Source organism: Miscanthus floridulus, chromosome 9, assembly GCF_019320115.1.
Source record: "Miscanthus floridulus cultivar M001 chromosome 9, ASM1932011v1, whole genome shotgun sequence".
Classification (NCBI taxonomy): Eukaryota; Viridiplantae; Streptophyta; class Magnoliopsida; order Poales; family Poaceae; genus Miscanthus; species Miscanthus floridulus.
In genome coordinates, this window is record NC_089588.1 from 21,296,531 (window position 1) to 21,323,618 (window position 27,088).

Sequence of the window (27,088 nt, forward strand, 5' to 3'; positions counted from 1 at the left end):
GAGGAGCCGAGCGGGCGAGTCCGCGGCGGGTTAGGGTTAGGACTGGTTTTTTCTGTGCGTGTGTATGTTTTTTCTGTGCGTTTTAAAATAACCGACAGAATAATAATATTTTTTCTGTGCATTTTTAAAGAATCGACAGAATAAGTTGCATTTTTCTGTGAGTGCTGATTTTTTCCGTGTGTGTATTGTCACGTTGTGGGTTCTCGTATTTTTCTATCGAGATACTTTGAAACAGACAGAAAAATCGTAATTTTTCTGTGCGTACCGAAAAAACGCACAGTAAAATTAAAACACCCACAGAACAATTAGAGTTTCCAGTAGTGTTACCAACCGGCTGTGATGAGTTACTCGTAGTAGTGACAGTTGTGAGATGTATATACTTTATTGTACAAGGGTCTTTTTGTATATTTGTGTATCTATATGCACTCCCCTTCGGTAATACAGAAGCTACAACTCCAAACACTTGTAACTTATAGCAGCCCTCATGTCAAATCCCACGGTGCCCGAAATCTCTATGATTACGTTTTTCCTGCTTGTTTTGGCTTCCACTGTAGCCGATGGCGCAACACCAAGCCGCGGCATTTCGTTGAGATCTCAAGCAGCTGCGCTTCTCGACTGGAAATCCACCCTCAAGCACTACTCCGAACACCAGCTGGGGACATGGAGCAGCGACGTCCCTCCGTGCAACTGGACTGGCGTCACCTGCGGCGACGTCGTCGTTGCACAGCGCCGACATGGAAGAGCATCGTCGACGTCGAAGGCCATCACGGAGCTCTCACTCCGGACTGCCGACCTTAACGGAGAGCTGGACACCCTGAAGTTCGAGTCCCTCCCTTACCTTGCAAGCCTCGACCTCAGCGACAACGCCTATTTGTCGGGTACGATCCCTCCTGGCGTCAGCTCTCTCTCGATGCTTTCCAGTTTTAACATGTCAGGCGATCACCTCACTGGGAATATACCACCGACTGTTGGTGACCTCGGGAGGCTCACAAAAATGGACCTTTCTAGCAACAATCTCAGTGGCCAAATCCCTCCGGTTTTGTTCAATCTCAGCAGGCTCACTTTTCTTGCTCTTCCTGGCAATAATCTGTCGGGTAACATCCCAAGGCAGCTCGGAAAGCTTCAGGCCATCGAGTATTTGGACTTAAGCTTCAACCTTCTTGCTGGCCAAATTCCCTCTACACTTTCAAACCTCACAAACCTTAAGACTCTAGTTTTGTCTGGTAATCATCTATCAGGACCTATACCCGAAGATCTAAGCAGAATCCAAACACTGCAATTACTAACGATGGACAGTAATAACCTGAATGGTACGGTTCCATCCTCCCTGGGAAATCTTACAATGCTAAAGATCCTCTACCTATATCTAAACCAACATACTGGACTCATTCCCGTTGAGCTTGGGATGCTCACAAACTTGATTGAGTTGGATTTGTCAGAGAACCATTTCACTGGACCAGTTCCTCCCAGTACTGGAAATATGACTTCGTTAACCTTTTTATCTGTCTGGGGTAACCATATAACTGGGTCAATTCCTCATGAGATTGGAAACCTTGTCAACCTTCAACAGCTGGACCTTTCGGTAAATTTCTTAACTGGCCCACTGCCACCAACATTAGGAAACATGTCCTCCCTCAGCAATATATTAATAAACAGCAATAATCTATCCGGAGAAATCCCAGCAGAGTTTGGAAACCTGACAAATTTGGTATCTCTTTGTTCCTATGAAAACCAATTGTCTGGACCAATTCCTCCAAGTTTTGGAAATTTAGTAAGCATGAACACGATACTACTATTCAACAATAACCTATCTGGTCCTTTGCCTCCAGCACTCTTCAACCTTACCAATTTGATGGACATCGAGTTGTCTCAAAACCAATTGAATGGACCATTGCCTGATTTGTGCCAAGGTAGAAACCTACAAACTTTGCACCTTTCTAGTAACAACCTGGATGGTCCGATCCCAAAGACATTGAAGGACTGCAGTTCACTGATATCCCTCGGTTTGGATTTTAATCAAATTCACGGAGATATAACTGAAGCATTTGGGGTGTACCCGCATCTACAACACATCAGTTTATCGTCAAACAAATTGGTAGGCATGCTATCACCAATCATAGGCTCCTGGAGCAACTTGACAACCCTTAATTTTGCAGACAACATGATAGAAGGAACTATACCTGCAGAATTGGGGAAACTTGAAAAACTTGTAAGGTTCAGTCTGTCATCCAATAGTTTGGCCGGGGAGATACCACCTGCAGTTGGCAATTTAGTCAACCTAAACATATTTAATGTAAAAAACAATCAGTTATCTGGGCGGATTCCAAAGCAAATTGGCCAGCTTAAAAATCTCGAGATCCTTGATCTATCAAGCAATCAGCTGAATGGACCAATACCAGATGAGATTGGAAATAGTTTGAAGCTGCAATCTTTATTTCTGGGGAACAACAATCTGAATGCCAGTCTACCTAGGACATTGGGTCATTTAATTTATCTGCAAAACATGCTTGATGTTAGCCAGAACAATCTCAGTGGACCAATACCGTCAGAACTTGGCAATCTACAGATGTTGATGTTTGCAAACTTATCACACAATCAATTTAGTGGTGTTATCCCTACCTCCATTGCAAGTATGCGAAGCCTATCAGTATTTGATGTATCATACAACATCCTAGAAGGCCCTCTCCCTGAAGGATTTCACAATGCCTCAGCAAAATGGTTTCTTCACAACAAAGGTCTTTGTGGAGACCTGGCTGGCATGTCACCTTGTTATCTGCCTCAAGCTCATCATGGACAAAACCGTCAAAAGTTGATAGTAGAAGCCAGTGTTCCTGTAGCTCTTGTGGCTATTGGTTCAGTGGCATGTTTTCTTGCTATTTGGTTTTGCTGCAAGAAATCGTCCCAAGAAACTAAACCTGTGGAAAAAACGGGTACGTTCTCTGTTTGGGGCTTTGATGGTAAAATGGCGTTTGAAGATATCATCAATGCAACTGACAATTTTGATGAGAAGCACTGCATTGGGGAAGGAGCATATGGTCGTGTTTACAAAGCAACACTTCAAGATGGACAAGTTGTAGCAGTGAAGAAACTCCATCCAGGCGATGAAGAGACAAATGACGAAGTCAGATTTCACAGAGAGATTGAAACATTGACAAAAATCCGCCAACGTAGCATTGTCAAGTTGTATGGGTTTTGTTGCCATCCAAGGTACAAGTTTCTGGTTTGTCAATTCATAGAGAGAGGAAATCTAGCTTCTATTTTAAGCAATGAAGAGCTGGCAACCCAGTTCCATTGGCAGAGAAGGACAGACCTCATAAGAGACGTGGCTCAAGCTATTTCCTACCTTCATCATGATTGTCAACCACCCATAATTCATCGAGACATCACAAGCAGAAACATCTTACTAGATGCTGATTACAAAGCTTTTGTCTCTGACTTCGGCATTGCAAGAATGTTAAAAGCTGATTCATCAAATTGGAGTGTATTAGCAGGAACTTATGGCTATATAGCACCTGGTATGTCTATTACTCACGATACAATATTATCCACCAAAATGTTTCACAATACAATACAACATATATTTTCTAATTATTTATTTCCATTTTCATTGTAGAATTTTCCTACACATCTTTAGTCACAGAGAAATGTGATGTATATAGCTTTGGCGTGGTGGTGCTTGAGGTGTTGATGGGCAAACATCCACGGGACCTACAAAATCATGTTGCTTCACTTGAAAACCAATTTGTACTAGAAGAAATTTTGGATAAACGTCTTCCCACACCTGAAGCTGCTGAAGAAAAAAATGTGAATAGCTGTCTCTCCATGGCATTTCGCTGCCTTCTTCCTTCACCACAGGAGAGGCCAACTATGATGGAAGTTTTCCGAGGACTTTGCCATTTAATTTGAAGCAATGTGCATGCATTGTAATGGTATACATGTTTCATGGTATATAGAAACAAGAAAAGTATATGTTAACAGCTATGCCATCTGGTTAGAAATGTCGAGATTTTGGTGGACTACATGTACACAAGTTGACATACTTTAACCTTTACCTATATCACGGGTTCTTGCTCATCAAAACAAAATTGTGATGAGTAAACCATAATCAGAATTGATGTTTCCTTTTTATTATCCTTGCAATTTGTTACAATGAATTTTAGCAATTGTACATTGTATCTTGTGGTTACTGTATTGTACACTTGAGTTGTAATGTCCATCATTGACAATTGGTAATTACATATCATTCTATGAGACATACCAAATGTGTAATGAAGTGTTTCACAATGGGCAATAAATTCACACAGTATTAGGTTTAGTCAAAAGTAAGTGACATTTTTGGGTTGTGTGAAATCAGTGGTAGGCTCTAAATTTTAAAAACACCTTGTTTGTTGAAATTGGATATGGAAAATGGCCGTTTTAAGGGGCTGTCCTACCCTCTATATGTCTGGGAGGATGCTCGTCATTTTTGACAAGGAATGATCACCTCGCTGAACCCTGCCTTTATCTTTCAATGTTTGATGCCTATATTTGGTTTGTTGCCGCTGGGTCTGTGTGGGGAGTTCGTCTCTATCGAGGATTCTTATTTCAAGGTGTCATGCCACTTGGTTTCCTTGGTCTTTCTCTGCTTACCTTTGGTCAGAGAAATAGCTTGCTCACTCGTGGTTGTTTTAATGAATAACATCATCAATGGTAACAGCAAGGACAGAAGCAGAAGTTGGAACATTTTGAATTGGAATATTAGAGGTTTGAATTCTGAAGATAAATGTAATGCAATCAAAGAAAAAATAGAGGAAAGTGCAGGTTCATTCTTTTGCATCCAGGAAACTAAATGGGAGCATTTAGACCATTCATATGTCAAAAATATTAGCTCCCAAGCCCTTATTCCCCTTCAGAAGGTGCATCTAGAGGTATCTTGGTGAGCTGGAATAGTTCAATCTTTACTGCTGAAGTGAGTCAAATAAACAAATTTGTTGTCACAGTTAAGTTCACCTCAACCCATGATGGACAACTATGAACCCTCACTTCTATCTATGGTCCCTGTAACAGTCCTGCCAGAGATGAATTTGTACAATGGCTCAACAAACAAAATGCCTTTGATGTGATCGGCAAGAGAAAGATGGAATTTCATATAAGGAAGGAAATCAAACACGTTGTTTGAGAAGGAAAAAGGGTAACTAGAGAAAAAAGAAAAATAGGCTCTCATCTTCAAATTGATGTTGATGATAAATGGATGTGTTGGCACGAGAGTTTAACCGGTACAAGTCAATCTCTGATAGAAACTCTCTTCTTTGCGCTCAAATGCATTGTGCACTCTGTAGGTGTCAGGGTGTGTTTGGTTCCCGGCCACTAAAAGCCACGCCACAGCTGTGTTGCGCACAGAAAAAATCGTAGTTGCTTGGTTCATGCTTTAAATTAGGCTGCCACAAACATATGTAGTTGCAGCTGAAGAGAATCTTGCCACAGACTGGTTGTGCATGGCTAGAAGTGGCGGGTTTGAGCTTATGGCTACTAGTGCCTCAGAATCGGAAAAAGTCTACTTTGCCTCCCTCAACTATCGCAAAAGTCAGTTTTTCCTCCCTGAACTAGAAAACCGGGCATAAGTCCTCCATCTTTTCAAACCGGACATATGACCTCCCTGGCGGTTTCTCTAGATGATTTTTTCTCTTTTTCTTTCATATTTATTTCGGCTGAATCTTTAAAAAATCATAGTAAATTACAGAAAAATCATAAAATAAAAAATCCAATTTTATTGGACTCCACGTGAGTAGATCTACACAGTAAACATATGATATGTTATGCTTTAGTATAAAATTTTTGCTCTAGCTTTAGATCTATGTTTTTCTGTGATTAATTCATAGCTACAGTTCTGTGGTGGTGAAATTTTTATGGTGGACTAATCATTGTATGCTTGAGATGTAGTAAAAATTTCATGCTCGTTGGATCATATATGATTGAGTTATAGATTTATTCAGGTTTATGCTTATTAAATCTGAAAATCGGCTTATAAATCAGCACAAGCAGGTTTCTATCACATACCACATGCACCGGTGTCTACAGGAAAGCCTGAAAATAGCACTGCATTGTCACTGTTCAAGGAGGCACACTGTCTATTCCACAACTGGTGGCCGAGCTTGGGCGCCTCATTTCAGAGACATGGAAATGGGTCGTTACTCCAAATGACAAGAACTCTTTTGTCGTTCCTTTCCCATCTAGAGCAGATTTGCAGCGAGCGGTATCTTTTGAGAAGGCAAACATAAAGGAACATGGTGGTAGCTTGTTGTTTGAAGAATGGAAACACGTTGAGGAAGGCCAACCTTTACCTAGGGTCTCACTAGTAGAGAACAGATCTTTCATCCGAGATCAAAATGGGCTCTAGTCCTAGCATTTTTTGTGCCCGGGACTAGAGAGACCTTTAGTCCCGGTTGGTGTCTCCAACCGGGACTAAAGGTCCCTGCCCAACGGCTACTGTGCTCGGCACAGTGGCAGGGGACCTTTAGTCCCGGTTGGTAACACCAACCGGGACTAAAGGTGGACGTTTACTCCCGGTTGGAGCCACCAACCGGGACTAAAAGTCCTCCAACCTTTAGTCCCGGTTGGTAACACTAATCGGGACTACCTTTTAGTCCGGGTTGATATTACAAACCGGGACTAAAGGTCCCTCACGGGTCAATTTAAAAGTAGGGGCGGGGAGGACTATGTCGCATGTGGTGTGCAGTTGAGTTGGTAAGGAATCTATGCGTGATGAGAGAGGTCTTGTGTTCGAATCCCACACAGCGCAAGCGAGGTCTCAAGGAATTCGTTTATTTTTTAAACTGAGGAGGAGGCTTTACTCCCGGTTACTAACCCGGGACTAAAGGGAAGACCCTTTAGTCCCGGATTCTTACTCCCGGTTGGGAAACCGGGATTAAAAGGGGATCCCAACGGGAGTAAAGCCTGATTACTTCTTTGAGACAGGAATATGGGCGTGTACAGGTTGCTGTTCTTGACGTGTCTATCCTGCCAAACAGGATTGAATACGTTGTCATTGGAGACAGATTATTCACGCTGCTAATAGAGGTTGAAGGTCGCAATGATGCTGCACAAGAGAATCCTATGGAGTTAGATAATGACAACGGATGCAGGATATGGTAAAGGAAAAACAGATGATGGTGAGAAGGCTGATGGTGAGTCTGAGAAGAAAAAAGAAAAGGAACATGGCACAACAAGCTCACAGCGCCGCCCCAAAAATCACCCAAGGAAAACGAAAAACAAGTTGTTGAGGTTATCGAAGGATAGTTCGCAAGTGATGATGAGGAAGAAGACGTACTGAAGGTCTCAAAGTATCCCAGTTCCAACTCTCACCTTGAATTTCATAATGGTAATTTTAATTTAAATTTTTGGCAGGAAATTTGAGATTGGGATAGTCACTACGTGAAAAACAGTTTATAGCAATGAAGCTTTTTTTAGGGGCGGCTGACATTGGAGCAGCCCCTACAGTGACGTGCTCGGGCTCAAGCACAGCAGCCGCCCCTACAAATGGCACAGTAGGGACGGCTGGTAATACGAGCCGCCCCTACAAATACGTTGATTTGTAGGGGCGGCTGGTATGTAGAGGCGGCTACACAGCAGGGGCGGCTGAATCACCCAACGAATACACCGTGCGATCGATCCTCTTCTATACCAATCTAGCTGCTCACAATATAAAAGCAAATCGGCGCCAACAGGTGGGGCCCACCGGCTCTCGCTCGGCCGCCTGCCTCCCCGTCCTGAACCCTAACCCGCCCGCACGCACGCCTTTGCCGCCACCGCCGCCACCCCGTGCACCGCGCCCTCCTCCTCCCCAGCCAGCAATCGCCGCGGCGCCACGCCCTCCTTCTCCCCAAGCAGCAGCCGCCGCTGCGCGCCCTCCCCCTCCTTCTCTAGGTCCTCGCAGCGCCTCTCCACCGCGCAACTCTAGCGTGAACCCAGGCCCGCACCCTCCTCCTCCTCCACCCCTCGGCAGCAGCAGCCGCGACAGGACCCGGCGCTCGTCACTACTGGAGCACGACTGATGCGGCGACGGGGACGGAGGAGAAGAACGTCTGCGTCCAAGTGGAGATCGACCCTCCCTGCCACAGCGGCCACGGCTATCCCTCCATGACTAGGTCAGATGGATCCGTGCTCTCTCTGCCTTTTCCCTTGCCTCCCTTCACGATGAAGACCTACTCTGATTTGATGGTCCTGACCAGGCAAGGTGCAGGTCGGACGCAGCATAAAGAAGGTCAAAGGCGCATGGCTGCACTATCAGGTCTACTCGATTTGCTTCTCTTTTTGTTTATAATTTTGCCATCTTTTGTGGATTCGTGGCCCCGATCCATCGGGTGTTATTGATCTGGTGCATTCGGCTGGCCATAGCTCTATTCATGTTCGACGAAATGCCCGCACAAACAGTTGGTTGGCGATGGTGTATTATGCCTTTGACTTTGTGGATTTTGTCTAGCTAATTGAACCTTCAAATCAGTCTTATTTTGGCCCAAACTTCAGGAACATGACTAATTTATATGCGGGGATTTGCCAAATGCCAAGATAATTGAACCTTCAAATTAGTCCTATCAGTTTGACTCTATGGCTGTTTATTAATCCTGACTTGTACTTTTTGAATATGTATTGGCTTTGCACTGATTCTTAGATCATTATTATGGTGCTACTGTAGTTTTTGTGGTAACACCTCCGTTCAGTTACATCGATTAGGTGAAGAATTCATTAACTGATTACATTGAGGTGCCTGCTCAAAATGTGTGGATGGGAAAAGGATGAGCCTACACGGGAGAAATCAGGTTCGTTATTAGTTAACTGTAGTTGAATTTTACTTTCCTTGAAAAAATCCGCTATATGTCTTCACATGCCTTAAGACAATGAAATCGCCTTTGAGATCCATGACCATGATTATAGTTCCATGCTATATGTCTTGTGACTAAATTGTACAACACTTCAATTTATCTAGCCAAGAAAAAAGGAAATCCATGCTATATGTCTTGTGACTAAATTGTACAACACTTCTTTAACAAAAGCTTTTTTTTCATTGTTGGACTGACACCTCCATTCTTTAAAAAATGAGGCTGTTTCTCTGTTTGCAGAGGTGCCATTTTTGTAGTGGTGTTGTAGAACACAAGTATCCATAAGTTGTCATGAGCCTAGGTTGTTAATGATCGAATTATGTAGCTTTCACTAACTCTGCTCTTATTACTACAAGAACTAACTCTAGAACGTCATTGGTGGTTAGCAGGTTCCTTCCTCTTCTTAGTTGCACAATTGCATACCTGTTTCTTAGCTACAGTGATATGTCAGGGTTGCCGGAGCCGCCCGAATCTATACCAAATGGATTTTTAATTTTTTTCATGGATGCTAAGTTGAATTTAGAGTAGTTTTTTAGTCTTGCATATGTTCAGCTGTGCAAATAACCAGCTTATAGCCTTATACCATTCCCCACCCGTTTTAGAGAACCTGAAGATAGCTTGCCATCTACAATTGAAGCTTTTGCTTTACTACAGTTTTTTATGCAAATTGTATCTGCCATCTATAATCAAGTAATTGCATTTCCCCCCTTGCTCATAATGACACATGTGCTGCATTTCTACCAATTTAATATATATAATTTGAGTCCTATTCTGAAAAAAGTGTGAACTCAAGTTCCATTCTGAAAAAAATCTGTCAATTAACCTAACTAGCCCAAACTTCGAGGAACATGTAGGTACCTAAGCAACATGTGCTTGCATTGCAAGTTCAAGCTCACTCAAAGTATTGGTTCTTAAGCAACATGTGCTTGCACCGCAAATTCTAGCTTCTTTTCTGAATAGGGCATTTCACATGTTCTTTTTATTAGAAAATTACTAGGGGTATAAATGTGATCAAAATCTCAGGTCTTCACCATACAAACTACTGTATGTTTGCCTAATAGACTTGACCTCCACCTGACTGTTTCTGCTCTTTTTAGATGGGCCAACAAGGAGCATACAACCAAGGAATGGGTTGTATGCAACCTCAGGTGATTGACAAACTTGAGCATGTTAACTAATAAGCCTCTTCAATAAGCCGGTGACAAAACATCTCACTTATTTAAGCATGTTAACTTGACAAAACATCTCACTTGTCAGGATAGATCAAATTATGATGTGTGACCAACAATGATGTGGATGATGATTTGTAAAAAAATATGGGCATGTAGGTCCTAAGTCAACCAGTCGACACTAATTAGTGAGGTCTGTGCACATATTTGAGTCTGAGTTAATTCTTTTTAATGTCCTAGGGTTGTGTTTGTCTGAGTGTCAATATGGATGGCAATAGCTGCACGATGTCTACTGGTGCTTTGAATGGTTTACTGAACAATATTTAGAATATCCAAGGTGACACTTTCTTGATTTTCTCTTAAGCTGTAAATTCTCTGTCTTAATTTGACAACACTTTTATGGAGCTTTTGTGATTGATAATTCATTTCTTAATTTGTGTGCCTATGAACATATCATTACAATCTGGCCTTGTCTTATTAGCATTTAGATTTAGATTTAAAATAGATACAAGGAACCTGTAGTCATCAACTATCAAGGAACCTATAGTGAATTTGACTTGCCTAACTATTTCTGTTTTCTGGATACAGGCATTAGATTACTGCCATTCACAAGGTATTATGCACCAAGATGTGAAGGCCCACAATGTTATGATAGATCATGAGCTTCGGAAACTCCGGCTGATAGATTGGGGCCTTGCTGAATTCTTGTGAATTGGACTTGTAATAGTAGTTTATATAATGCTCTTGTGCTTGTGGTCAGATTTGAATTATATATGTTCTGGTCAGATTTGAATTATATATATATATATATATGTGTGTGTGTGTGTGTTCTGGTCGAATTTGAATTGTAAATTCGAATTTTTTTGGCAGAAAAATGTATTGTAGGGGCGGTTCTAGACTGAACCGCCCCTACAAATAGGTATTATAGGGGTGGCTAGTACTACAGCCGCCCCTACATATTGATTTTGTAGGGGCGGCTGATAACACCAGCCGCCTCTACAAATCGATTTATAGGGGCGGTCTGGGAACCGCCCCTACAAATGCATAATTTGTAGAGACGGTATGGTAGGGGCGGCTAGCCGAGCCGCCTCTACAAACCATCGCCAGCCGCCCTACAAATGTTTATTGTAGTAGTGAGTAATGATAGATAAGCCTAGTGTCGACACTTGTATCTTACTATTCTACAAAGTAGAAAGTAGAAGATGCTCTCTGCCCCATGCCCATAAAAGCACGGGTAGTACTATTGTAACCAGGACTTGAATTTTCCAATTCCAACAAGCGGCCAAGGCCAAGCTGCCCTCTGGCTTTCCAAATCCGATCTAGATCTGAGATCCAACTCGTGGTTCCTAGCCAACAACCGGTATCAAAGCCAGGTTGTTGAGATTCCGATGAGCAGCCATCTCTACCGCTAGCCAGATCTTGAGAGCGCGTGCCACTGCTGCCGCTATCTCTACCGTAGGCGGCGGCTGTGGCTCAAGCCACGGCGGCCGTGACTGCAGCGCTGCGCGACGAGATGGAGTGGGAGCCGGTTGGCGGGTCACGAAGCCTAGCACGGTGTCGTCCTCTGTCACTGCCACCAGAGGGGGCACCGTGGATGCCACGGCCGCTCTCTAGTGGAGCGGTCGGTGGTGCAGACCGTCTACTGCGACTCCAGAGCAGGGACACCGTGGTCGATGCTCACGAGGACCAACTACCACGAGTGGAGCTTGTTGATGAAGGTGAAGATGCAGGCCCAACAGATCTAGGACGCGGTCGAGTTCAGAGATGTCGGGTTCCACGATGGCGAGCGCTGGAGGCGTTATGCGCCGCCGTGCCGCTAGAGATCGGCGCCTCCCTAGCAAACAAGGCGATGGCAAAGGAGGCCTAGGACTCCATCACCACCGTGCGTCTCGGCGACCACCGCATCCACTGATTGTCGACGAAATATGGTCTGCAGTCCATCTAGGGGTATGCCCATGATGGTAGATTGTCGGTAGACGGTGCATGTAATCAGGAACCAGATGGTTACAGAAGGCACAAGACACAAGATTTATACAGGTTCGGCCACCGTGTTGGCGTAATACCTACGTCCTGTGTCTCATTATTCTGTATTGATTGAGGTCCTCTCTGAGGGGGACCCCTGCCTCTCCTTGTATACTCAGGAGGAGGAGGGTTACAAGTAAAGTATCCTATTTGGTACTATTACAATATCTAGTATAACTTGTAATCTTGCCGTGCACGCCTCGATCTTACGGGCCAGGCCACCTCGGATGGTGCGGCCCATGTACCATCTTGTGGTACCCGGGGGTATATCCCCCACAGCTAGTCTCCGCGCACCATGTATTCTGATGCGACACGCCATTTTAACCTTCTCCGAACAGTGAGGCTTGAGTTCTTGACATCTCCGACCACCGTTGTCGCCGGAGAAGTAGGTTGTCCGAAGAATGTATGGTGCTCTTAAGAAGAAAGAAAAAGATTTCCGTCCTAGGAAGTGTGCCCACTTGGGTTTCTGTGAAGAAACGTAAGGGTGTCTTGAAGCGTAGCGTCTTTGATCATCAGAGGCGTAGGGGTCGAAAAACAAGCACATTCACCGCAAGGTGAAGTGTGCCCACTTAGTCCCCGAGCCTGGTAGTAGGTGACGTAGGCACGTGGTGTCAGGGTCTAAAAATGTCTTGTTAATTAGATACAGCATGCACCATCAGGTGCATCGTACCGATGTAGTCCCCGAGCTTGCTAGAAGGAGAGGTATGAGCCTTGTAGCAAGGTCTAAAGGAGAAAAATATCCCAACTATATGCGAGTTGCCAGTCGCATGTAGTCGAGACATGAAGTCCCCGAGCTATGATCGGAGAGTGGTTGAGGCAGTCCCCGAGCACAAGTCAAGGAGCGAGAGATGAAGTCCCCGAGCTGTAGTCAGAGAGTGATCGAGGTAGTCCCCGAGCACAGGTCGAGGAGCGAGCGACGAAGTCCCCAAGCTATGGTCAGAGAGTGGTCGAGGCAGTCCCCGAGCACAAGTCAAGGAGCGAGCGACGAAGTCCCCGAGCTGTGGTCAGAGAGTGGTTGAGGCAGTCCCTGAGCACAGGTCAAGGAGCGAGCGACGAAGTCCCTGAGCTATGGTCAGAGAGTGGTCGAGGCAGTCCCCGAGCACAGGTCGAGGAGCGAGCGACGAAGTCCCCATGCGTAGCTCAAAATTCCTGCAATATAAATATGTAGAATGGTAGTACATGATGTACAAAGTAATAAATTATGGAGAAAAAATCAGCGGTGAAGAAATAGCGTATGACACTCAGCAGTCATTTGCAAATGAGCATGATGTGATAAAGCAGTTGGTGCTTTGTAAACATCAGTGTTAATGTGAAGTTTGTGTTTATACTTAATATAAACTACCCGACCAGTTAGTGTGTAGCTGAGTCTCCAGCCCTAGCTAGCCTGTTAACCATAACGTGGGGCATGGAGCCCATGCACGTGTAGGAAGAACAAAGCGTCGCTAAGGAGCCGCTGCCGACCACCCATAACGCAGAGGGCAGACGCTCGTGCACGTGTAGGGAGGAGCCGGAGACAGGGCCATTTCTGGAGACATCGAGCGTCAACATGACTGGTCGAGGATTTGCATTAAGTATAGCTGTATGTTATATTTAAGATGGTATACATGGACAAATGTTACTTGAAGAATAATCATGACGAGAATGTTATGGAGAAATGTCGTAATGAAAAATATATTAAACATAAATATTAGAAGTGTACTTATCTTTAGATAGAAATCTGGTCGGCGGTGATGAAGTTGTCCGGTCCTCGAGCTTTCCGACCTGTCGTCATGACGGTGGTCGCGGTTGTCGTAGCGCCGTTCTTCGCGGCGATCATCATTGCGATGTGGTCTGGTGGTCAACGTGGTCGGAGTTAGGTGGAGCCACCCGGGACGTGGTTGGCGTGGTCTATGGTCGACGTGGTCGGAGCTCGGCGGAGCCGCTTGGGACGTGGTCGACGTGAGCTCGGTGGAGCCACTCGATCCGTGGTTGACGTGGTCCGTGGTCGACGTGAGCTTGGCGGAGCCGCTCGGGACGTGGTCGACGTGGTCCATGGTCGACGTGAGATCGGACGGCTTGCTCAATCGGCCCGCTTGGCCCGACGTGGCTCGCTAGACGGCTCGATGTGGCTCGCTCAGCGGCTTGATGGCTCTCGACATGGCTCGCCAGATAGCTTGTACGGCTCACGTAGTTGCTCGGTTCCAGCTCGTTGTCTTGCTAATCATAGGAATAGGAGTCCGTCGCTTGCATGAACACCGTGAGGCCGAAGACGGGTGCACCGATCTGGCTGTCCACCGTGAAGTGGCCACAAGATCCGAAGCCGTGCTGCTGATCGTCGATGCAGTAACCACCGGTCCACCGTGGACATGTGCGTGTGGCGTCTAGTTCCGTCTCCTCGTGCAGTCGCATGTGGCATGAAAGAAAAACGCTCGCCGCCGAGCGACGAAGATGAATCAGATCGCGGATGAGAGAGATGGATTGGCACATGCAGAAACAATTAATCTGTATTAGATATTCGAAGAATAGATTGATCTAATCAACAACGTTGCTAAGAATGACTCACCTAATTTTTAGCAGATGTTAAGAGAAATTTCCCATCTGGCTTGCCGAAGGATCAGCACGCACGACCCCTAAAGGGGACCCCTACCTGGCACGCCACTGTCGATGAAATATGGTCGGTAGTCCATCTAGGGGTATGCCCATGGTGGTAGATTGTCGGTAGACGGTGCGTGTAATCAGGAACCATATGGTTACAGAAGGCACAAGACACAAGATTTATACAGGTTCGGCCGCCGTGTTGGCATAATACCTACGTCCTGTGTCTCATTATTCTGTATTGATTGAGGTCCTCTCTGAGGGGGACCCCTACCTCTCCTTGTATACTCAGGAGGAGGAGGGTTACAAGTAAAGTATCCTATTTGGTACTATTACAATATCTAGTACAACTTGTAATCTTGACGTGCACGCCTCGATCTTACAGGCCGGGCCACCTCGGATGGTGCGGCCCATGTACCATCTTGTGGTACCCGGGGGTATATCCCCCACACCCAGCGATGCTGCTGCAGCTCTGGCAGGAGTGGGAAGGCCTCACCTTTAACCCTAGTGAGCAAGTCGAGGACTTTGCCTTTTGCCTTTCTAGCTTTAAGGAGCAGATGGCGTGGAATGGCGACACCGACATCACCGACCTCGCACAGTGGAGAAGCTCCTGCGCTGCATCCTGAAGAAGTACTCCCAGATCATGCTAGCGATCGAGATGCTCCTCGGCTTTGAGGTGCTCTCCATCGAGGTCACTGGGAGGATCAAGGTAGTGCAAGATCGTGAGGAGGCGCCTCACACCGAGCCGAGCACCGCTGGAGGCAAGCTGCTCTACACAGCCAAGCAGTGGCGGGCCTTCGACAAGAAGAAGAAGGACAAGGCTTCCGGCTTTGGTCCGCCCAGGCAGCGTCGTCGCCAACCATGTGGCGGCAAGAAGCAAGGGGACAAGGGACCCTGGGGGTAGGCTGGTGTTGATGGTGGCTCCGCTGCCGAGCGCAAGGTGACCCAAGATGATACGTGCCTCAACTACAGCAAGATTGGCCATTAGGCCAAGGACTGCCGCCTTCCTCCATGCCACGGCGGGAAAGCCCACGTCGCGCAAGCAGATGGGTAGGATCATGCCCTGTTCTTGGTGCACAGGTGTGTTGAGCTACGGCAAGAGACAGGGGAGGAGGAGAAAGATTCAAGCTTTACTCTTCCTTCGTCGACCGGCTTTGCCCTGCTCCACCTCGAAGAGCCGTGCGCCCACACCTTCCTCAACACCGGCCCTGGTGACAACAAGATTGACAGCTGGTACCTCAAACTGGTGCCACCCACCATATGACTGGTCGGCATGAGTTCTTCTCTGACTTGGACTCCGGCGTGCGAGGCTCCGTCAAGTTCGGGGATGCCTCCGCCATAGAGATCAAGGGCGTCGGCTCCATTGTCTTTGCCGCCAAGACCGGTGAGCACCAGATGCTCACCAGTGTTTACTACATCCCCGCGTTGAGGAACTCCATCATTAGCTTGGCATAGCTGGATGAGAATGGCTCACGCATGGAGATCGAGCATGGGGTACTGCGCATCTGGGATCACCATCGTTGACTTCTCACCAAGGTGAACAGAGGCACAAATCGCCTTTATGTTCTTCATGTGCAGGTGGCACAACCCATGTGCCTTGCAGCATGTCACGATGATGATGCTTGGCGGTGGCACAGCGCTTCGGGCACCTCAACTTCAAGGCCTTGAAGCTGCTCGGCAACAAGGAGATGGTGCGGGGCATGCCGCGCATCGACTATGTGGAGCAGTTCTACAACACCTACGTCCTCACCAAGTAGCGGCGGCTCTCCTTCCCTCGCTAGGCGAGCTTCCGAGCTAAGCAGAAGCTGGAGCTCGTGCATGCCGACCTCTATGGACCAATGATTCTAGCCACACCTAGAGGATAGCGCTACTTCCTCCTCCTTGTCGATGATGTGTCCTACTACATGTGGGCGGTCTTACTCGACACCAAGGCAGCAGCAGCGGACGCCATCAAGCTCCACCAAGTAGTTGTCGAGAAGGATTGCAGCCGCAAGCTCCGGGTGCTGCGTACAAACAACGACGGTGAGTTCATGGTGGCTGAGTTCATGGCATACTGTGCCAACGAGGGGGTTTAGCGCCACTACTCTAGACCGTACACTCCACAGCAGAATGGCATCGTCGAGCGCCGAAACCTAACAGTGGTCGCCACCGCCCGTGCCCTTCTCAAGCAGCGGGGTATCCGGTGATCTACTGAGTGAGGCCATGATGATTGCCGTGCACCTACTCAACCACTCGCCGACCAAGGCGCTTGATGGCAAGACACCGTATGAGGCCTGGCATGGGCGCAAGCCGGCGTTCAGCTATCTACACGTGTTTGGCTGCCTTGCATTCGTCAAGGAGCTCAGCCATGTCGGCAAGCTTGACGATCGCAGCTCACCGGGGGTCTTCATCGGCTACGCTGAAGGGGCTAAGGCCTATCGCGTGTTCGACCCGGTGACGCAGTGTGTGCGAGTGGCGCATGACGTGGTGTTCGATGAAGGTCGTGGCTTTGCGTGGGACAAGATGGCTGAGGATGGATCAGCGGCAGCTCTGCGTGACTTCATCATCGAGTATGCATGGGATGGACTCTCACTGACCACTGCACCAGCCTCGCAGACCACTCCACCAGCTTCGTTGACCACTTCGCCAGCTCCGCCACACTCGGCCTCACCAAATCCGAGGGAGCTTGGCAACTTCTCGGCGGCGGTCGAAAGCTCATCGGCAGCGGTCGACAGCTCGTCGGTAGCCCAGCCGACCACATTGGCACCACAGCGAACCATGTCGGTAACCACTCTGACAACCGAAGACTGGTCGGTGGCCGCAGGAGATTCACCAGCAGCCGATCCAACCACGCCATCTTCGTCCCCGAGCACGACATCACCTACCTCGACTACTGGTCGGCAGTCTGAGATCAAGTTCGTGACTCTGCTGGATGATGATGAAGACCGCCTGGACGCCTACTACAACAATGAGCCTTTGTGGTACCGCACGATGGCGAACATTCTCGGTGACTAGTCTGCCTTAGACCAGGTAGAGCGGCTCTTCACCCTGCTTCATCTGACGCAAGCCGGTGAGCCAACCACTTATGCGATGGAGCTGGAGCTCAAGTCCGTTGAGCAGAACCGCACCTGGGAGCTGGTGCCACTGCCCAGCGGCCACCACCCCATCACCCTCAAATGGGTGTTCAAGCTTAAGAAGGATGAGCAGGGCGCGGTGATCAAGCACAAGGCATGGCTGGTGGCGTGTGGCTTCGTCCAGCAAGAGGGGATCGACTACGATGACGCCTTTGCCCCTATGGCGCGTAGGGAGTCAGTCCGTGTCCTCCTCGCGCTAGTGGCTCAGGAGGGGTGGCAGGTGCACCACATGGACGTCAAGTCTGCCTTCCTCAACGGCGACCTCAAGGAGGAGGTGTACCACCTACGCAAGGCTCTCTATGGCCTGCGGTAGGCCCCACGAGCCTGGAAAGCGAAGCTCGACGCCACGCTCAAGAAGATGGGCTTCCAGCAGAGCCCTCATGAGGCGGCGGTGTACCGGTGGGGCAGTGGGCGCTCTGTCCTGCTCGTCGGCGTCTACATTGAGGACCTCATCATCACCGGCGCTAAAGGAGACGGAGTGGAGGCGTTCAAGGCGCAAATGAAGAAGGAGTTCGACATGAGCGACCTTGGCCTCCTCTACTTCTACCTCAGCATCAAAGTGCGCCATGATGCCAGTGGCATCGCCCTCCACCAAACCCACTACGCCAAGCGCATCCTCGAGCTCGGCGGCATGATGGACTACAATCCAGCCCACACCCTGATGGAGGAGCGGCTCAAGCTCAGTCGGGATAGCACGGTGGAGGAGGTCGACTCCACACACTATCGGCGGCTGATCGGAAGCTTACGCTACCTGGTCCATACCCGGTCGGACCTTGCGTTCGCCGTCGGGTACGTAAGCCGGTTCATGGAGCAACCCACGATGGAGCATCTATAGGCCGTCAAGCGCATCCTTCACTACATGGCGGGCACCCTCGACTACGGTCTTCACTACGGCAGGGCCCCCAACACAGCATGTCGGCTACTGCGATAGCGACCTCGGCGGCGACGTGGACACCAGGAAGAGCACAACCGGGACCATGTTCTTCCTTGGTGGTTGCTTGGTAAGCTGGCAGTCCCTCAAGCATAAGGTGGTGACCCCTCTCGAGCTGTGAAGCAGAGTACATCGCCACCACCACTGCAGCAACTCAGGCACTATGGTTGTCGAGGATACTAGCAGAGCTCTTCGGCAGGAATGTGGATGTGGTTGAGCTGAAGGTGGACAGCAAGTCTGCTCTAGCTCTGGCCAAGAACCCTATCTACCATGAAAGAAGCAAGCACATTCGCATCAAGTATCACTTCATCAGGGATTGCTTGGAGGATGGGAGCATCAAGGCCAGCCACATTGCCACCACTGATCAGCTGGCTGATATCCTCACCAAGTCGCTGGGAATGCTCAAGTTCCAAGAGATGAGAGAGAGGATTGGGCTACAACAGATCACTTTCGGTGCTCGGCACTAGGCTTAGGGGGGAATAATAGATAAGCCTAGTGTCGACACTTGTATCTTACTTTTCTGCAAAGTAGAAAGTAGAAGATGCTCTCTGCCCCTTGTCCATAAAAGCAGGGGCAGTGCTATTGTAACCGGAACTTGCATTTTTCAATTCCAGCACGCGGCCAAGACCAAGCTGCCCTCTAGCTTTCCAGATCCGATCTAGATCTGAGATCTAACTCGTGGTTCCTGGCCAACAAGTAGTACTATCTTTTCTGAAAATAATCCATATTCTATGCACTCTTCTTCTGTAGCTGGTATGTACCAGAATTCAGAGATACAGGGCATGCCGAACCAGTCTGTTGGTGGACCGGATATGACTGCTGTTGGTACTTCCATGCTTGCTGAGTTGATGCAGACGACGCCTACACCTCTTAGGAGGAGCAAGAGAAGGCAACAGCCTGTGGATGATCACTCTCTCGAACGTGCAGAATTTTTGAAGTCCAAGAAAAATTTAGACACATCTGGTATGTCTAACAACAAGTCATTTATCTCCTTTTCAGACTCTCAGATAGCCTCTAATTTAAATAGGTTAGGGGTATCGTTTGGGGGTGATGTTAGTAAAGGTATTACGAATATAAAACAAATTGAATATGATATATTGGTACTAGCCCCGCAAAAAGAACAATCTGAAAATGTTCCACTTGATTTATTAATTGATGATGCTAGTGACAATGATAGTGATATTGGATTGGATCATCACGCAATAATGCATCTAGTTGGTGGCATTGCTGATGATGCTTTGGAAGAAGATGGTGGTCACTGGAGTGATTTTAAAGCCGATCCCAGGAAAAGCAAATCCAACTCAAAAAAGAAAAATAGAAGCAACAAAAAATTAGGCCGTCACCATTTAAATAAGTCAAGATGAAAGGAATATTATGGAAGAGCACAGGTCTTTGGGACTTGGCTAAATCTGGTTTCCTTCTAGACACTTCAAATGAACAAAATTTAGATTTTATAGCTCTTTTAGAAACAGGACGAAATGATTTTACATCGCTTGAGCTATCCCATTTTTGCGGAGAAAAAAACTTTTTTTGGAGTTGGACTTCTCCAAGGGGTAGATCGGGAGGTATCTTAGTTCGAGTTAACTTAGACACCTATGATGTTGGAAACATAGTTCATGGTGACTTCCATGTGAAGTTTAAGCTTCAAAACAAATCCGACAATTTTGAGTGGATACTAATATCAGTCTATGGAGCTGCTCAAAGTGAGCACAAAGAAAGCTTCTTACGTGAATTGGTGAATACATGTTCAGTGGAATCACTTCCACTAATGGTGGGGGGAGATTTTAATATCATTAGGAGCCCAAGTGAAAAATAATAATAATAGATATGAACATCGTTGGCCTTTCTTATTCAATGTTGTAATAAACAGTTTGGATTTAAGAGAATTAGAGCTATCCGGATGACAATTTACATGGGCTAACAACTTACAAACACCAACTTACCAAAGGCTTGATAGGATACTAGTAAGCACCGATTGGGAGTTACATAATCCCAAAGCTACAGTTCAGACCCTGACAAGAGAGATATCGGCCCGTACTCCTCTACTACTTGATACTGGAGACCCATCACAAGTAAATAAGAAGCATATGTTCAAATTTGAACTTGGCTGGTTACTTAGGGATGGTTTTTATAATCTGGTGGTGGATGTATGGCAAAAGGAGGGCAAGGGTTTTACACCACTTCAACGATGGCAAAATAAAAATCGACGCCTTAGACAATATTTAAGAGGCTTGGTGAAGAATAATAGTGGTGCGTATAAAAAAGGAGAAACAAGAGATTACGAATAGAATTGACGCTTTGGACAAAAAGGCTGAGTCAACAGTTTTACTACCACATGAGGTGGATTTAAAACATTGTTTAAAAGAAAGGCTAGTTCAATTGCTAAGAGAAGAGGAAATAAAATGGTACCAAAGATCAAAAACAGACCAGCTTTTAAAAGGGGATAGTAATACAAAATACTTCCAGTTGGTAGCAAATGGAAAACACAGAAAAACGTGCTTCTTTCACCTAGAGGATAATGGTCAAATAATAAAAGGAGACCAACAATTGAAATCATATATTACACAATATTACAAAGGCCTTTTTGGACCTTCCGACTGTGGAGATTTCAGGATGGAGGAAAGTAGGACAAATGACATACCACAAATATCAACTGAGGATAATGAAAGATTGATTGCGCAATTCACTGAAAAAGAGGTAAAGGAGGCAATTTTTCAAATGAAACACAATAAAGCACCACGGCCGGATGGATTTCCAGCGGAATTCTATCAAGTGTCCTGGGAGGTTGTCAAGGATGATCTTATGGTGCTATTTAAGGAGTTTCATAATGGAACATTGCCCCTTTTTAGCCTTAATTTTGGAACTATAACTTTGCTACCAAAACAGAGGGAGGCTTCACACATTAAACAATTCCGTCCTATTTGCTTACTTAATGTAAGTTTCAAAATCTTTACAAAAGTAGCAATTAATAGGATGATAGGAATTTCTAAACATTTAATAAGCCCGTCACAGACAACCTTTATACCTGGAGGGAATATAATGGAAGGGGTAGTGATTTTACATGAGACATTACACGAGCTACATAGAAAAAATGAACGGTGTTGTTCTTAGACTAGATTTTGAGCAGGCCTATCATAAAGTAAATTGGTCGTTTCTCCAACAAACTTTAAGGATGAAAGGTTTTTCTCAAACATGGTGTAATTGGGTAAACCATTTTGTAAGTAAAGGATGTGTTGGTATAAAAGTAAATAACGATGTGGGACGTTATTTTCAAACTAAAAAGGGTTTAAGACAAGGCGACCCTTTATCACCTCTGCTCTTTAATCTTGTAGCAGATATGCTAACAATTTTAATATCTAGAGTAAAGGAGGATGGCCAATTAAATGGTTTAGTACCACATCTTGTAGATGGGGGCCTCTCTATTTTACGGTACGCGGATGATACTATCCTTTTTCATGGAGCATAATATTGAGCAGGCGAAGAATATGAAACTTTTATTGTGTTCTTTCAAACAATTATCTGGGCTAAAAATCAACTTCCATAAGAGTGAACTTTTCTTGTTACGGAGAGGCTTTGGAGTTGGAAGATCAATATACATAACTCTTTGGTCGTGGAATGGGCCAGTACCCGTTTCCATATCTAGGCATTCCAATGCATCACAAAAGAATTAGTAATGCGGACTGAAAAATAATAGAGGAGAAATTTGAAAAAAGATTGAGTTGTTGGAAAGGTAAATTGTTGTCATATGGAGGCCGCCTGGTTCTAATAAACTCTGTGCTAAGCAGTCTACCAATGTTTATGTTATCCTTCTTTGAGATCCCGAAAGGGATACTTCATAAATTGGACTTTCATAGATCCAGGTTTGTCTGGCAAGGGGATAATCATAAAAAGAAGTATAGACTAGCTAAATGGAGTATTATTTGCAGACTGAAAGAACAAGGAGGTCTGGGTATACTAGATCTAGATATCCAGAACAAATGTTTACTTAGTAAATGGTTAAACAACTTAATTAATGAGGATGGGGCACAAATACCTCATCAACAAATCAATTACTCAAGTGGATAAAAAAATTGGCGATTCACAATTTTAGACGGGTCTAATGAATGTCAAAAATCAATTTCTAAGTTTTGGAAATTTCAGATTACAAGACGGCAAACAAGTTAGATTTTGGGAAGATAAGTGGTTAGGCATGTGTACTTTAAGAGAGCAATATCCAAATTTATATAATATAGTGAGAAGGAAAAATGTTACGGTTACTGATATATTGAGTTCTGTACCTTTTAACATTTCTTTTCGACGATCTTTAGTGGGCCAAAACTTGGATTCTTGGCATAATTTGATTTTATGACTTGTTAAGGTACAATTAAATGATCAACCGGATACATTTAGATGGTCTCTTCATCAGAATGGACGATTTTCGGTAGCATCAATGTATAATGCTATGTTGAATTCAGATTTTATGCCACATAACAGATACTTATGGAAAATTAAGATACCTTTAAAGGTGAAAGTTTTCCTTTGGTTTCTGTATAGAGGGGTCACGCTTACCAAAGATAACATAATTAAGAGAAATTGGCATGGAAATGAGAGATGTTGATTTTGTAATAACCTTGAGACTATATGTCGCAGGGTAGAAACCGCGACAAGTCTTGTTGTTCGTTGGGTGTCATTGACTGTGGGTCTCCGGTGGCTCGGGTGGACTCAAGAACACAGAGAAGACATGGCGATGTATCCTGGTTCGGGCTATCTGGGCCCTACGTCCAGTAGTAGTAGTTCTTTGTATTCGAGAGCACCCAAATCGGGGGGTTACAACAAGAGTGTGTAAGAGATTTGGAAGGGGATCGCTCGATGCTATCCTATTATTCATCGGTGGTGAGGTTGCTTCCCTGGTGCTATCATATGTCTCGCGTCGCTCGGTCGCTCCTCTCTGGGTTGCCCAGACAACTCAATGCAGAGCTCTGAGTTGTCTGGAGGATTCTGTTCTGTTCTGTTCTGTTTTAGCCTCCCCCTCTGTAGGATTCGACCTCCCCTTATAAACTGAGGTAGGTCGGGTACAAGGCGGTTTGGGGGTTAAGTCTATGGTCTACATGCGCTGAAGTCCAGGAGGGTGCTCCTGCGGTGTGGATGGACCTCGGTGTTACATTGTCGTGGAGTCGGAGGAGCCTCGGGCATTGTCCGGCTGCTCTGTTCTGACGCTCTGACCATCAGGGGTTGTCAGCTTGGACTGCCCTCCACCGGGTGAGCCTTCTCGAGGCCTCCTTGGTGGCGAAGGCATGAGGGGCTGACGTGTGGGCCTAGGAGCCCCTAGAGCCAGCGAAGGGATTTGCCTCTTGTCTCATGCCGCGCGTGTGACCTTGTCGAGGGAGTGGGCGACAGTGCTGTGCCCGTTGGCTAGGGTGGTATCAAAGAGCCCCAAGCCTTGGACGCTCGGGGTGCGGGGTTCCATCCCGACCCTTGGCTCGGACTGGAAGTGGAGCTAAGGATTAGGCGCGGGCTGCCATCGATCGGACGCCTGGAGCTCGGGAGAGCCCATGAGTCCCGAGCAGAGGCCAAGGGCATGCCCAGGTTTCACCCGATCCTTTGCCGCAGGGTACGCGCGAGCGTACCTGATGGGTATAGCCCCCCCTCGAGCAACCCTAGAGGGATCGGTCAGGGGGTCCTTCGGTCAGGAACTTCTCACCCCGGGACTTAGCATATCCCTATGTTTGTGTCTCGTTAGGAGCCTCCGTGCCCTTTGTGGCCTTGCAGGTCATGTCCGCGATGGCAACGAGGGGCTAAATCTGATGTTCTATGACCAGGCTAGCCATGGCAGGGGTGACTTCCGCTGACGTGGGTCGGATGCCCTTTGGAGGGCCTCCAAGTATGGTCGGAGTGCTTGGCTATCGAGGTCGAGCATCGATAGTGAGCTGTGCCGCATAAGTCTGGGGCCTAAACGAGGGCCCGGCAAACTCGTCAGGGAACTGTCGGCCTTGGGCCTAGGGGTGCCTTCCTTTCTGACCTTGGCCTGTCCTGGATCAGGTGATCGGGGGCATCTGGGCCTCGGCTCGGTGCCATCCGATTGCCCGGCGCGCCACGCTCCTCTGGAGGCTCGGTAACAGGCCTCGGTGGCTTGGGCCAATTTTAGCAGCATTGGTCGAGGTGCGACATGCACACCGACCGTTGATGGGATCCTCATTAGGTCCGCTGCTCAGTGACTCCTGCCCCAACTCCTGAGGGTTGTTTGGGGGAGCACCTTTGGGCGCCCATCGATCGGGCCATTGGTGAGGCCGGGTGGACCCTAGGGAGTCGGATCCCCTCGAATCCTAAGAGGAGGCGTGCGAGGAGTGGGTAGCACGTCTGATGAGAAGTGGAGCGAGGGTGTGATTGGCCATCAATGCCCTGGCTAACTCTGCCTTTATTGTGGGGCCGCCTTCATGCAACCGCTCAGGGTGCATTGCGGAGATCATGGGGCCCCAGGCTGGCCTCGGGATCCCTGCCATTGATGGCCGATCGGAGGGCTAGCGCCACTCGTAGCCCTTAGCCTTGGGCTATAAAGGGGAGCCCCTGGGGCGTAGCGCCCTTAACCTCAACTCCGGCTAGCTCTCTTCTCCAGATTCATCTCCTTGTGGTCATGGCGGCGGTGGGGTGCATGAGGTCGCCCTAGGCTTCCCTCCAGGCATCAACTTGAGGGTGGCGCTGGACCTGATGGGCAGCCTAGAGGAGGCTACTGACATGGTTCTAGCATCCTTGAACTTGGAGAGGATCCTCTGCGGCCCCTCGCCGGACGGGGAGGAGTGATGGCGGCAGCCAGTACCTACTGCAGCCCCTGCGAGAGAAAGAAACCAAACAATGTGTGCCTAGTAGTGAGATTGTGAGGTGTGGTCCCCAGAACATTTTAAGATTATGTAAATATTAAGTTTGCGTGTTGCTATTTCTTTGCCGCCCTTTTTCGATTTTCTGGGCACGCCCGATGTTTTTTGACCGGTATCCGGGGTCCTTTCCCTCATGGACCTTGGCCTTGCCGTTAGTGGCCGGGGTTCGCCCCTTTTGATGGCGCTTAGGCATGGTCGGGCATCGGGAGCGCACGAATAGATCAAAAAAGAAGGAATTGAACAGGCGCAATGAGCGGCATATGCACGCGCACAGGGTGTTTCTTCTTCGAGTGAGATCGACCCATAGTGGGCGCAGGGGAAAGCCCCATGCACCCCACTTGGTTCGGGTCGGTCAAACAAGGTGGAAGGCTCTTCGCTGCTGCATTGTCACCAGAAGAGTAGGATTCATAGCAACCAAAGCGCAAACTTTCTATTTGACTTAAAATCACAAGATATAGGAATTTAATCGAACGGAAAAAGCTACATAGCTTTGCATTTGCTTCCCGGGTGCTTTGTCGGTGTAGAGGATGGGCCGGCTGAACTTGGTGCGGGCACCGAGCTACTGGACGGAGGGCTCGACGGCGGCCTTCCCACGGAGGAAATGGTCGAAACTCACCTCGATCGGGTCAGCTCCTTCTAGGGAGTCGAGCGGCTGGATGGAGGGGCCGGCCGAGCCATCGTAGCCTTGGGTAGCGCCAGGGGCCTCGTCGAGGCTCGATCGATGGAGCAACGCCATCGCCTTGGCCTCCTCTCCTAATGGTGCCTTTCTTGCGCTGTGGCCGGAGCTATTGGGGCCACAGGACACGGATATTGCAACCGCCTGAGCGTTGCAGTCTTGGTCGTAGTAGTAGGTCTGCTCGAAGCTGCCTTCGATGGTGATGACCCTGTTCGGACCGGGAATCTTTAGCTTTAAGTAGGTGTAGTTGGGGACAGCCATGAACTTTGTGAAACATGACCGTCCGAGCAGTGTGTGGTAAGTGCCAGGGAAGTCCACCACCTCGAAGGTGAGCGGCTCCTTCCGAAAGATGTCCAGACTCCCGAACGTGATGTTCTGCCGGATGTGCCCGAGGGGCACAGCTTCCTTCCCTGGGATGATCCAGTAGAATATGTCCTTGCATGGACGTAGGCTACTCTTGGGGATCCTCATCCTATCGAGGGTGCTGGCGTAGAGGATGTTGAGGCCGCTGTCCCTGTCCATGAGCACCTTGGATAGGCGTGTGGTGCCCACGATTGGGCTGACCACAAGTGGGTACCGCTCCGGATGAGGGACGCAATTAGGGTGGTCACCTTGAACGAAAGTGATGGTCGTCTGTGACAACTAGAGCCACGTCGAGGTAGCCAGGGTGTCGATGGCGTTCACCTCCTACTCGGTGATACAACGCTTCTAGCAGGACTCGTATGTTTGGGAGCCCCCAGAGATCATGAGGCATTGCTCGACCTCAGGGAACTCGGTGTCTTCCTCCTCGGTGCTGCTCGCCTCCACGCCAACCTTCTAGGTAGGCTTTTGGGACTTACCCACCAGGCCGAGGGTGCCACGGATGTAGCCCCTCATGGTTGCGCAGTATTTGAGGAG

The 27,088-nt window shown here is 47.6% G+C and overlaps 2 protein-coding genes and 1 long non-coding RNA gene across 3 annotated transcripts; 2 read left to right on the forward strand and 1 right to left on the reverse strand.

The window, feature by feature from the left end:
- The first annotated feature begins 463 nt into the window (after window positions 1-463).
- On the forward strand, window positions 464-4,229 carry LOC136481528 (probable leucine-rich repeat receptor-like protein kinase At1g35710). Its single transcript, XM_066478859.1, has 2 exons — window positions 464-3,515; window positions 3,614-4,229. The coding sequence occupies exons 1-2, from the start codon at window positions 485-487 to the stop codon at window positions 3,904-3,906; spliced, it is 3,324 nt and encodes a 1,107-aa protein (XP_066334956.1). The 5' UTR covers window positions 464-484; the 3' UTR covers window positions 3,907-4,229.
- Window positions 4,230-8,669: 4,440 nt separating this feature from the next.
- On the forward strand, window positions 8,670-10,716 carry LOC136481529 (uncharacterized). The gene is made up of 4 exons (XR_010764745.1): window positions 8,670-8,795; window positions 9,953-10,003; window positions 10,265-10,361; window positions 10,613-10,716. It is a non-coding gene; the product is annotated as an uncharacterized lncRNA (long non-coding RNA).
- Window positions 10,717-26,074: 15,358 nt separating this feature from the next.
- Window positions 26,075-26,713, reverse strand: LOC136479417 (uncharacterized). Its single transcript, XM_066477291.1, has one exon. The coding sequence runs from the start codon at window positions 26,711-26,713 to the stop codon at window positions 26,075-26,077; it is 639 nt and encodes a 212-aa protein (XP_066333388.1).
- Between the last annotated feature and the right edge of the window lie 375 nt (window positions 26,714-27,088).